General features: G+C 37.5%; 1 protein-coding gene across 2 annotated transcripts in view; it reads left to right on the top strand.

The window, feature by feature from the left end:
• Positions 1 to 12,803, top strand: part of PRKG1 (protein kinase cGMP-dependent 1) — a 1,113,305-nt gene that overhangs the window by 776,150 nt on the left and 324,352 nt on the right. For both annotated transcript variants that reach the window (XM_084903443.1, XM_084903442.1), the window contains one exon: positions 4,958 to 5,063. In XM_084903443.1, coding sequence (XP_084759569.1) covers positions 4,958 to 5,063 — 106 coding nt within the window. The remainder of the gene's footprint in view (positions 1 to 4,957; positions 5,064 to 12,803) is intronic.

Genomic DNA, 12,803 nt, shown 5'->3' with positions numbered 1-12,803 from the left:
CTTAGGTGACCCTGCTAGCAGTTCTCAACCTATGGGTTATGACCCACAGGTTGAAAACCGCTGCTGTAGAGCAGTGGTTTTAGAAGGAAGGACACTGGTCTAGAAGGGAGGACATTTGGTCTAATTAGCCTATTATGCTTTTAGTATATATATAGAATTACTCCAGTTCTGTTTCTGGCATTGAGCTCCAAAAAGCCTTGGAATTTCCAGAGATGAAAGCTGCAAAGTGTCTCTTGTGGTGTTAATGAATTGACTTTTAGACTCCACTTAAAGTGTGTGTGTGTGTGTGTGTGTTTGTGTATGTGTGCGTGTAGAGGTGTGGTATTTACTAGGAAAGCAAACTATGTGATTAAAGGGTTTGAAATTTCAACAGGGGCTGGAGGTTGAATCAGTCTCCTAAGTCCAGTAATTTAATCAACCTTGCCAATGTCATGAAGCATCCATAAAACGCCCAAGGACAGGGTTTGGAGAGCTTCAGGTTGGTGAATACAGAGATTGGGGAGGGAGGTGTCTGGAGAAAGTATAGCAAGTCCACACCCCTTCCCACATACCTTGCTGTGCCCCACCAGCACAGCCAAAGGTGAACCTGAGGAGGGGCAATGAAGGGTTGAAGAAAAGACAGATAAGAGAATACAGCTGGGGTATGGTGATTCTCACAGTGCCTGGATGAGGACACAAAAGACCCAGCCTGCAAGCTGATGCTTTATTTTATAGTCTGATTAAAACAAGGGTAGATTAACATGTATACAAATGTTCTTGTTTTGACAACACTTGCTTCACCTTCTACAGCCAATTAGCTACTTAGGAAGGAATTAGGGAGGGCCACAAGGTCAGGCTTAATTATGCTAGGAGAGCTCTGCCCTCCAGGCTGGGACTTGTTTGTGGTCCTGCTACAGGTTAGCCAAGGCTGGAACCTAGAGCCACTCCTTACACCTTGCCCTGACCATCTCTTCCCTCTGGCTACTTGTGAGTTATATACTTTTATAATGAACCAGGACTCCAGTAAGTCAAATGTTTCATTGAGTTTTGTGAGCTGCTCTAGCAAATTAATCAAATTCACTGAGGGTGTTGAGGGAGCCTCTGATTTATAGCCAGTCTGTCAGAAGTACAGGTAACAACCTGTGTGTGTGTGTGTGTATGTGTGTGTGTGTGTGTATATATATATATATATATATATATATATATATTATTGATTAAGGTCTCACATAATTGTCCTTATCCCCCCATTCCCATCCAAAACCCCTCCCTACATATGCCCCCATGCCCCTGTTGTCCATGGCCACTGACTAGGCCCATATGCATGCATACAAGTCCTTTGGTTGATCTCTTCTCCTTACCCCCACCCTCTCCTACTTTCCCTCTGAGGTTTGAGAGTCTGGTCTTCAGACTCTGGGTCTGTTTTTGTTCATCAGTTTATGTTGTTCATTATTTCCTTAAGATGTGTGAGATCATGTGATCCAAGAAATACCCTTATAAGAACCTAAACTGCGACAAGCCATAATGGTTATGCTGAGAGGCAAATGAATCAGTCTGTAGTGAGTTCCTTTCTGGGCCAACAGTTCTTTTGAGTCCCAATTTCAATGTCAAATAGTTTCATTGGGCTTTCAACTGGCACCTCTGAAGTGGTAGTGGTAGGAGCAGTCCTAAAGGACTGAGCCCTTAACCTGTGGAATCGGATCCTATTTCTGGGTAGATTGTGTCAGAATTGAGCTGCATTGTAGGACATGCAGCAGGTTGAGAATTTCTTGCTGGCTAGGGGAACCACACTGGAATTTGGATCAGAGCCTATTTACCTCCCAAAAGCCCCGCCTCCAAATACCATCACAATGGGGATTCAGGCTTTCACTTTGAATTGGAGGTTGGGGAACACAAACATTTGGTCCATAGTATAGGTAAGGAACCCTGGCCCAGATGATTCTCTGCTACAGAGCCTTTAATCAGCCCTTCTCAGCTCCTCTTCATGGGAAGACTGTGATGCCTTTTCTGTGTATTCAGAGCCCCAGATATTTACCCACTGCTGACACTTAAACTCTTGATTTGTTTATTGATTAAATCACACCACAAGTAGGCAACTATTATCTTAAAGGGCCAGAAGGTTTGGTGAAATGGTCTCCATAAGAACCATTCAATTCAGCCAGAGACAATGTGTAAATGAGTGGACATGTTGTGTTCCAGTAAAAATTTTATGAATACTAAAATTTGTTTCATATAATTCTCATGCCATGAAATATTATTTGTTTTAAAATTTCAACCACTTGAAATTACCAAACCCATTTTTAGTGGGTTGTACAAAACCAATAATGGGCCAGACTTGGCATGGACAATACTTTGTTGGTCTCTATGCTAGATCACAACTGGTTCGGGGGTAGGAACTATACATTTGTTTTCTCTCCCTTCTATATAGCACCAGTATTGGATAGGTTGCTTATAAAATAAATAATGGGCTAAGTTAATATTCAAGTCTATAAGTGCTTTATGTCCATATATGTGTTCTTAATAGTCTTCTCTGCTTTATGCCCTTCACACTTATATGTCTACCAACAATAAATATTGTGAAAATCATAGGTATTTTATGTAGTGCTTATTCCCTACAGAGGTTAATACACCACTTAAGATCAAAGGTAAATGGAGAGATTTTTTTTTTTTTGTCTTTAAGTTATGGAAGCAACAGACTTCCACTTCAGCAGGCTGATTAAGAAGCAAGATGTTAATCACACCTTTAACTCAACCATACTTTTGATAACAAGACAAGGTGACTATTAGTCATGCTCTACCACCTGTAAAATGCTGACTTGACTAGTACATATATTGGCTGAATATGAAAAAGGTTTTGGCATCTGGCTCAAGGTCATGGACAAATTTGCAATCTCATCAAGCCATGTTCACTGTTATGCAAATATACCAAACACTGTTTCACTTAGAGACATTTCAATAACCATGTAAATGGGAAATCAGAAGATAAAATAAAATACTGAATGGTGTTGCCTTTAAAAATTTGGTTCTGTGTTTTGTTTGTCTTCTTAAAATCACTGATAGTTTTTTGTTGTTCATTAAGTTAATCCCTGCTTCATTATGACTTGCTTCCTGGGCCTACTTCAAGTCATGTAGCAACTCTGTAGACATCTCGGCCATTTCAGTGTGTCCCACCTCTGCCTGGAGTCCCAGTGCCTATGCTTACACCCAACTGTGCTCTTGTTTATTTACTTTCTCCACCCAGTTACCTTCTGTCCATCTCTCTCCTAGCTCAAGTCCTAGCCTTTTGTAAGATTCTGCTTCATATGAATTTTCTCCAGATTTTTGTAGTCCTTCATGGCTGTCGTTCAGACCTCTGGTTTCTTCTAAGTAAGCAGGAATTCTGTAAGGAAGCCTGGATTTAGCAGAGGGACCAGCATGAAGCTGGAGAACACTTGTGAGATGAGCTTCTCTTTTGACGAAGATTCGTTTTTAAAGAGTGTTTGAAATGGAGCCATGTACACTCCAGCCAGACCTTGATGCTTTGTGTTGTTTTTTTTTTTTTTGGTTGTTTTTCTCCTTAACTTGGCACCTTTTCTTTTCTAATGAAGAATTGGCCAAGAGGGAAGGGATATTGTAGTTTTAGATTCAAATAATTTGCAAGGAAAAATTAGATAAAATTCAAAGATAGGGGAGGATAGCATTTCCTTCATCTTTTCCCTCACAGTCATCAGTGTGTTAGCTTCTTCCAGCCCTTTCCCACAAGGCATGCACATAGCGTAGTTACTATAACATTTTCTCCCATTCCTAACCCTCCAAATCTTGATCCATTGCATTGTCAGGGCTTAGTTTGAGAACAGGAAGATGACAAATTACATTTCCTTTTTTCTTTTTTATTCAGCTCATTAAACTATATCCTGGTTCCCTTTAGTGGCCTTGCTCTAATCCTTGGCATGATACATGAATTGGCTTTCTCTAGTTCACGTGGTAACTTAAAACATTTTATGAAAATTTGCAAACATATAAAAATAGAGAGAATCTATATATATATTATAAAAGGCTAATATGCAAAGTGTCCCCTCGGGAGTTAGACTGGGAGTTTGGGAGTTTGATCACTCGCTATGACATGTGTTTACCACCAGGGGGTGATGTGGAACAAAGGAAGGCCCCAGCTGGCAGCCAGAAGGCCCCAATAAGCCCTGATTGCTGGACAGGACTAGAGACCCTACCAGTACACGAATTTTGTGCACTGGGCCTCTAGTAGTTAAATAAGCCTCTTGATTACCCATTAAACAGATTCAATTACCAAGATTTTTAATGTACCTTCTTTTAAAATCGAAGTTTATATTGATATATTGTTCTGTCACACATAAAATTTGTGTCTTCATCAGGCACTTAATAGATCAAATAGTGAAACTCTGTGGTGTTCAGTTTCAATATTTAATTGTCAATGACAGTGGTAAATAAGAGTAAAAATTAAAATTCATCAAACATATCTAATATAACTTTATGTGGCAACTTTAGGCACAGGCTATCATTTGTAAAATGAGCATTGTGCAGAAATCATTGTATAAAATTATTTGTATTAACTTTACCCCTTAATATGAAAATTGAATTTTTTGCATCTCCTTTTTACAATTAAAATATGGTCCTATGAGTTATTAAAATCATTTTACCAGGAGGTGTTATTACTTGTAAACCTCTCCATGTGATTTCCTTCATATATATTGTGAAATTACTAAGTATTTTCAATGTATGCTTAGGCATTCTCATTCCTGAAGGACATAGAACAATAGGAAACTTCCTCTTTGACATTAATATGAGTAAGAAAAATTATGAAGTACATTTTGCTCGTAAGAAGCTTCTTAAAATAGGACAGTGTGATATTAGCTTTGAATGAAGGTGAGTCATCTGCCTCTCATGAATAACTCTTCTCTTTTGCAGGATACAATTCCCAGTTAAAATTCTATAATTAATTTTTTCCCTTTGTTTTCTGTTTCTCCAGCTCTTGTAAATGTGAAGCTCTGGGCTATTGATCGACAATGTTTTCAAACAATAATGATGAGGACAGGACTCATCAAGCACACCGAGTATATGGAATTTTTAAAAAGGTAGGATGCTTTCTTTTCTCTCTCTGAGACCATTGAATGCCTTCACACCCCTCTTGTCTGAAATGAAGCACAGGGAAGCCTTTTTGCCTGCCTCTTGGTCTTCATGGGCTACACATTTGTGGAAGTGCAAGACTTTGCACTGGCTTCTTGGTATTTCTGGTACTTACTTTCAGTAATATGTGGTTAAGTCATAACTTGAGAGTTTCATCCAACATTGTCTCATAGAGGAGTACAGCAAAGGAGAGAAGAGAAACAAATAAGAATGTGCTTGAACAAGAATTGTGTCCATCTTCAATATGTATCAGTTAATATATTCACCGTGTCACTTCTAAGGTAACCCACACTGTAAGACCAAATCAGCTCTTTTGTGAGTTTCCACATGAAAGGTCAGGTGACTAAGATGGAAAAGTTCCAAAAAGAAGCTTATTATCCTTTAATCTTGAGTTCAATTTCCCAAATTAAATTCATTTTATGTTGCAGTTCTGAAGTATAATGCCTTTCTTGATGGTATACATTATCATAATAACTCAATATAGTATGGGAACTGGAATAAAAAACAGCTTTTCATTTCTTAGGAATACACTGAGATTCGCTGAAATGCATTTCTTTGTCTCTCGGATTATTTTAAAGAAAATACTAATTTTGTTATTAAGAATATTGACAACTCTGATTTAAAAAAATAGTTGTTTTGTATCATTTTTCTTTTGAAAACAGAACCATCATTAAGTGAGCTAAAAGGAGGTGAATCACCAATTAAAATTTCATTTGGGAGCTAGAATATTAAAGTGGATCTTTTATATTTTTATTTTTGGGTGAACTAATAATTTAAATGGAGTTAAAAAAAATCAAGTTCACATTTTATTTCAGTTATAACACCTTAAGTGATATCTATTCAATTTTTGAAGATGCAAGTTTAATATTCCTTATTTTTGGATTTCTTGTGGTTAATTTATTTTGTTTCTGATGTCTCTGTATTTTTTTATTTTCACATAAAATTTATATTCCCTCTAAAGAGGCAATAAAATTCTACTTTGATGTCAAGTAATAATATATTAAAATATTTCTATCAGTAGATTGTTGGGATTTTTTCCTTGGTGAGATTTGATAAAAACATTTAGGAGAAGGGGAAATGTAAATTTCTGTTTAGAGTTTAGTGTGCATAGAAATTAAATTATTCAGGTGCTTATGTACCTTAGTTGATGTGTGTGTGTGTGTGTGTGTGTGTGTGTGTGTACATACATAGATTGATATATAGAGAGGGAAGTGTATGTATGTTCATGTGTGTGAATGTCTGTGGAGAGAAAGTGAGAGATATGAATGAATACTCATTTTTAAGTTTTAAAGTGCAAGTATTGATTTCTTCTGAGGCAACCCTAATAGAGGAAGACCCCATTGGTAATTAGTGAAATACTTAGGACAGAGCCCGTTATTTGTCTCACATACCTACACATTGGGAGCTTATGAAGTTAGTTTCAGCTTCCACAATTTTTTCACAAGGAAATTCAAAGAATGTCAGAATTGCCTTGTCTAACTCCAATAAAAACATTTTTAGAGGCATTATTTCAGGAAATGGAGATTGGTAATGTATCTTTTTTTAAAAAATACTTTATTGATTTCAGAGAGAGGAAGAGATGGGGAGAGAGAGAACAAAACATCAACTATGTGAGAGAATCATGGATTCACTGACTCCTGCATGCTCCTTATTGGGAATCAAGCCAGCAATCTGGGTGTATGCTTTGACCAGGAATCGAACCAGTAATCTCTTGATTCCTGAGTCAGTGCTTAACCACTGAGGCACACCTGGCTGAGGGGATATGTATCACTTTTTAAAAATTGACCCTAGATATTGTGTTATTTTTATATTATTCTCAGAGCTGCCTAGATTTGTATTATTCTGACAGTCCAAACCTAAAACAATAAAAGTTAGTTCTGTGGAGTGAACTTTTCTTGTTGGACAGCTTAGAGCAGGTGGAATGTAGCTGGCTGAATTAAAAACAGGTAGGCACTGCCTTTGATGTCACTTCCCATCTGGCTCCTGTGTGAAACATTAAGCCCACATCATGTGTGAATGCACCCCAGGGCAGGGAGTCCAGAGAGGTGACACAACGACCATCATTGCCTGGAACCAGCTTTAATCTTCCCTAAATTATGCCTGTGTGAAACATTAAGCCCACATCATGTGTGAATGCACCCCAGGGCAGGGAGTCCAGAGAGGTGACACAACGACCATCATTGCCTGGAACCAGCTTTAATCTTCCCTAAATTAAGCCATTGAAGGGTATAACCCTTCAATGGCTCACAAGCCCTGTTGAATATGGATAGTCTCATTAGCTAGATATGCAAGCCGGAACTCCCACAGCCAATGCCAACCTACTTTGTTAGTCTCATTTCTCCTTTCCTCCGGCAAACCAAAGGTTTCCACATGCCCAGACAGTCCCTGTGCCCTTATTAGCACGCTGCCTCTATTGCCTTTTCCACACCGCCTCCCCCCTGCCCAATGCCAATGTTCAAATCTCTCTTCTTTCTAGAGCCAAATAAAAGCTGTGTCTTCCAGGGACAGTGACCTCATTCCACCAAGAGATAACCTCTACCTCCTCCAGAGCTTCATCTCTACCATGGCTCTTATTTTCTGCTTTGTTTTATTATCAGCTGACTACTAAACTTATTTCTGCTTCCAGATGGTCAAGTTTTCATGACTAGAGCTCCTAAGTATCTTGGTGTTCTGTGGTGCAGAATTTACTGCTTTGCAGCTAGATAGTTGGTAGGATAGTAAGTGCAGGATCAGTACATAGTTTGCAGCTCCCAATGCAAAATAAAAATTCAGGGCTCCTTTTTTTTTTTTTTTTTTTTTGAAAATTTTAAAAAATGACAAGGCATTGACAGCATAGGATTAAAGCAAGTGTAGGAATCTTGTAAGCCTGGGCTCTGCACCATTGCACAAGTTTATACTCACAGCGCTGAGATAGTAAATAATATTCATTCTTCCTTCACATTTCCATTTAACTATACTTGCTATCATTTATTTTGCAAGGCTGTTAAGAGAAGACATATCTCCAAAAGAAATAAATATTAGATATTGTCAAAAACTAAGATGACCAAAATTAATTCAATTTTCTCCCATAACTTTAGCATTGTATCTATTTCCCCATTTGTTATTGATTTAAAAAAAAAAATGCTTACCACTCTTTTACCTATTTTTAAAAAAATGTTATATAGCCCTTTCTGGTTTGGCTCATTGGATAGAACGTCAACCCTTGGACTTAAGGTCTTGGGTTTGATTCCAGTTAAGGGTATATACCTCTGTTGCACGCTCGATCCTCAGCCCTGGTTGGGGGCACATGTGGGAAGTAACCAATTGATGTGTCTCTCTCACATCAGTGTTTCTCTCTCTGTGTCTCTCCTCTTCTCTTCTACCCTCTCTAAAAATCAATGGAAAAATGTCCTCAAGGAGGATTAACAAAAACAAAGAAATAAAATGTTATTTAGTCAAGTCAATGAACTTGTTTTTTTATAGATTCATGTTTAGAAAGGCTAACATCCTACCACTGTAAAAAATAGAGACTTAATACTTTAAAGTTCTCTGTAGCAATCTGTATGTAAATGAGGATATGTGTTTTCCTCTTCTGCATTTCCTAAATGCAACTTTCATTTGAATTTTTTTTACTAGCTATATCATATACTTTTTATTTTGTTAAAGAGTTGAATCGTGTGAACATTATCAGAAAAATAAAAACTCTAGCAAACACTATTACAAGTCATCAGAATTCTTTGCTCTAGGGGCCTTGGCTATGCACGGGTATGCCTTCTTAATTGGAGAATTTCAGTGTCCGGCCAAAAGGAGAATGATCCTATATTACTGCTCATCTCCCCAACCCACTCTTCCTTTACTTGGGGAGCTGTGGGTGGCTATCCAATCCTTGAGCATAAGCACACGGAGGTATGAGTTTTATTGATAAAGGGGCAGTACGAAGGTGGAGAAGAGACATGGTACCCAACAGCATGTCTGTATCTATTAGCATTGTATCTATTTCCCCATTTGTTATTGATTTAAAAAAAAAATAGATACAGCATGTCATATTTTTCTAACTAAGAAGTAAGTTTGGTTAGAAAGGGAAAAGGGGCCACACCAGGCATATTAATATCCTGCCAAAACAGAAGGACTTTTCTTGATTGTCAAAGTAGGTTTTTATTTTCATTCCAGTGTGTTTGCTCATTTTGTAACTACAGTCATGTGGTCTGGCCCCCTCTTTACTATGAAATGCCACATCAAACTGTGATTCTGGTTCTTCGATCCTATTTAGTCATTTGTCTTTTGTGCCTATATTTCACATTCCCCGATATAAACACATATGTTCTATGCAAGCATAGAGAAAAATATTCAAAGGGCATTGCTATTAAGTAAGCCATTATTGCGTCAGGTCCAATAGTGACTTTCACAGTTGCCAGCATTTTCCATCTTCTTTGGCTACTGAAAAATCCTTTTGTTTTTTAAGATGGATTTTGAAAAGTGAGCCAAATAACTGCCAGAGTTAATTTGCCTTGCTTTTGTCTGAACATATTCTCTGTGCTGCTGTTGGCACTGACATCTATACCCAGAAGAGAATTAGAATGCAGCTGTGTGACCACTGAGATGTGCTTATAGGAACTGGGTTTGCTGCTGGCTGAAGACTATGATGATGACAATGATGACAATGATGATGAGCCTCTATTTATATCGCTTGCCTCGCTGACAAAATGGGGACAGAGCAAGGGCTTTTTGGAGTACAAGCTACTCAAGTTGACCCTCAGGAAACCTTTTCCTTATCCATTAAAAAATCTTTTGGGCCTGGTCAGTGTGGCTTAGTGGTTGAGTGTCAACCTATGAACCAGAAGGTTGCTGGTTCGATTACAGGGGAGCACATGCCTGGATTGCAGACTTGATCACCAGTAGGGGGCATGCAGAAGGCAGCGGATCAATGATTCTCTCTCATCATTAATGTTTCTATATCTCTCTCCTTTTCCCTTTCTCTATGAAATCAATAATAATATATATTAAAAAAATCTTTTAGAAAGGCAGATATGCTGATGTCATCCTCCTACATAAAACTATTCCATGACTTTGTACTACTCCTAAGCATAAAGCCTAGGTCTACAGCATTGTCTTCAAAGCTCCTCGTTACCTGGGTACCAGATTCATCTTGTTGTCTATCTTCTTCCTCATTCTCTCATTGTTCCAGTCACATGGTGGTCTTTCCTTTCCTTGTATACCCATGCTTCTTCCCAGTGGAGAGTGGTCTGATCCTTCATCAGGATTAAACAATTTTATATTTGGAAAAATCTAAGATATGATGCAGTTTAATCTCTGTGCACATATTATAGCTGAAGCAGCTGAGTCTCAGAGAGGCCAAATTAAGAGCATACATAGTTAGAAATAAAATTTAGACTATAACTCAGATCTGGATTTCCAACTCAGCATTCTACACATGTGCAGTCAAGTTCACAGTTTATATTCTAATAGAAGCTCCTCCCTATAGTAAACTTCATGTGAGAATGGGTTAATAATAATTTCTTTTTTTTGCTCTCCCCAGAGTTAACTTATGTTATTAATTTGATATTACATATACTTTTTTTCTATATTCTGTATGCTTTTACTTTCAATCTTGGAATAATGAAATTTCCTAACTCCTTGCAAGTTTTCCCCTCTCACCTTCAATTTGAAAACCTAAGAATTTAATTTTCTTATAACTTAACCCATCAGATTACCTTGTTCCTGAGATTTATATTTTATTTTACATCATTTTTATAAAAGTATAGTCAAGTATAGATTTAGAGTTAATTGAGTAGAATACAGAGTTGTAAGGGATATGAGAGGTCACTGACTTCACTAATGAGGAAACTGAGGCCTGGATTGCTATGGGAGTTGCCCAAAATCACACGGAAGATTGGTGATGTAATGATTCAGCTCTTTGCTCCCAGATAAAACTGAAATTGGCCTATCCTACAATAGAATGTCAGCTGTCTTTTGTTCAAAATCTCCATGGTAAATTGGCCACAATCTTGACTACACAGATTTCCAGTGTGTCACAGTTCCTCTAGAATATTCTTTAATGCTCCTGCAATAGTTGTGCATCCTCCTTAGGAAAAACAAAACAAAACAAAACAAAAAAACGAGGTTCAGGTAGCTGCTTTTGTATGATGTCAAGTTTAAATAACAGAGGTGAAGAGTGGTCCGACACATTTTAACCAATTCCCAGCTGATGCTTATGCTGCTGATCTGGGGACTACTCTTGGAGAATCGTTGACTTAGAACACAAAATAAAGGTAGATGGTGTGTTTTAAATATTGTAAGTGCTTATATGGCTTATTGATGTGAAGAATATCTGGGTTTACATTTTGACCTCACCATTTATACTTATGTAACCTTAAAAAAAACTTGCCTAAACTTAAGCTGAATTTCTATAACCAAAAATAGGGGACCCTCCCACCATGAGGTATTATAATTAATGTGATCTTCCTTTAAGGAATTGGACCACTTGGACATTTACTGATGGAGTACCATTGGAACACTCTAGCCTGCAGAAATCAAGATGCCACTTCTGGGACACACATTATATATGGGACAATGATACAGTCTAATTGAATTGCTGAGATCACCTTTATGGGAAATTAAAACGATGATTCTGTTTTCTGCAGATCAAAATAGAAGATAAACATAAGATAGTTTTAGGGATTTTAAAGCTTTTTTTTTTTAAGATTTAAAAAAAAATAGGTGACAGACCTATTAAGCTCTTAAGCTTTGAGCTTTAATAGAGCTTTTCTAGAAGATTGTGAAACCTGCATTGAATTAAGCCTGACAAAGCTGGCATAGTTCCAATTTGAATAGTGGGTAACATAAATAAAGAGGCACTTTCTCACCCCATTTCCAGCTATGCCTGCTCACAGTCGATTTTGGTAGCAGATCCATTCTCATTAAAGATGACATGAGGAGCAGATAAATAAAAGGGCCATTAATTTCATGTTGTCATCTAGCATTTGCACAAATGTCTTCATATTGATTTTTTTTTGATGAACAACAATGTAATCTCTGATATTTGCATAATTATATATTGACATCTTCAAAATTAGTTATCTATATATTTCAGATATAGGCATACCTCTACATGTATAAATTCTTTCCAATCCTTGCAAATGATAAGATACTCAATTATGGTGTTTGTGACTAAAATCTCCCATTTATGTTATGAATCTCATTCCAATAAGACCTGTTTTTACTCCCAAGGAAGGCAAGTTCCCAGGTAAGGGACTTAAATACATTGATCCATTACACTGCCTTTCTCTGAATATGGGCTTGGTGAGATGAGTCACTATAGGGATCATAGACTAACTTTTCCTCATCATGACCCTGAGGATACTTTCTCAGCACTCTGGGGTTGTAAAAGCTAAAGCAGTGTGATGAAGCATTTTAATATTCCTTTATCTTGTTACTGTAGCTTTGAACCTTATAAATAAATAATTCCTGTGATGAGGCTTATTTTATTTCCATATCCTTCATATAGAGCCTACTTACAACCCCATCTTTGTGAAATGTTTTGTATGCAAAGAATTACTGCATTTGGGAGGGAGTTCTACTCTATAAGGAACTTGTCTGTAAGGAATTCCCAAGCTATTGGAGAAATTAAGCTATGTTCCCTGGATTCTGGCAACCTAGATGTCTTTGATGGTTATAGAAATCTCCTTCCCCACAGTTGGAGAGAAGTCTGG

The sequence above is a fragment of the Pipistrellus hanaki genome (assembly GCF_964339955.1).
Source record: "Pipistrellus hanaki genome assembly, chromosome: 14".
NCBI classification, from domain to species: domain Eukaryota; kingdom Metazoa; phylum Chordata; class Mammalia; order Chiroptera; family Vespertilionidae; genus Pipistrellus; species Pipistrellus hanaki.
The sequence above is the reverse complement of the archived record's forward strand: the minus strand, read 5'-3'. Positions and strand labels throughout refer to the sequence as shown.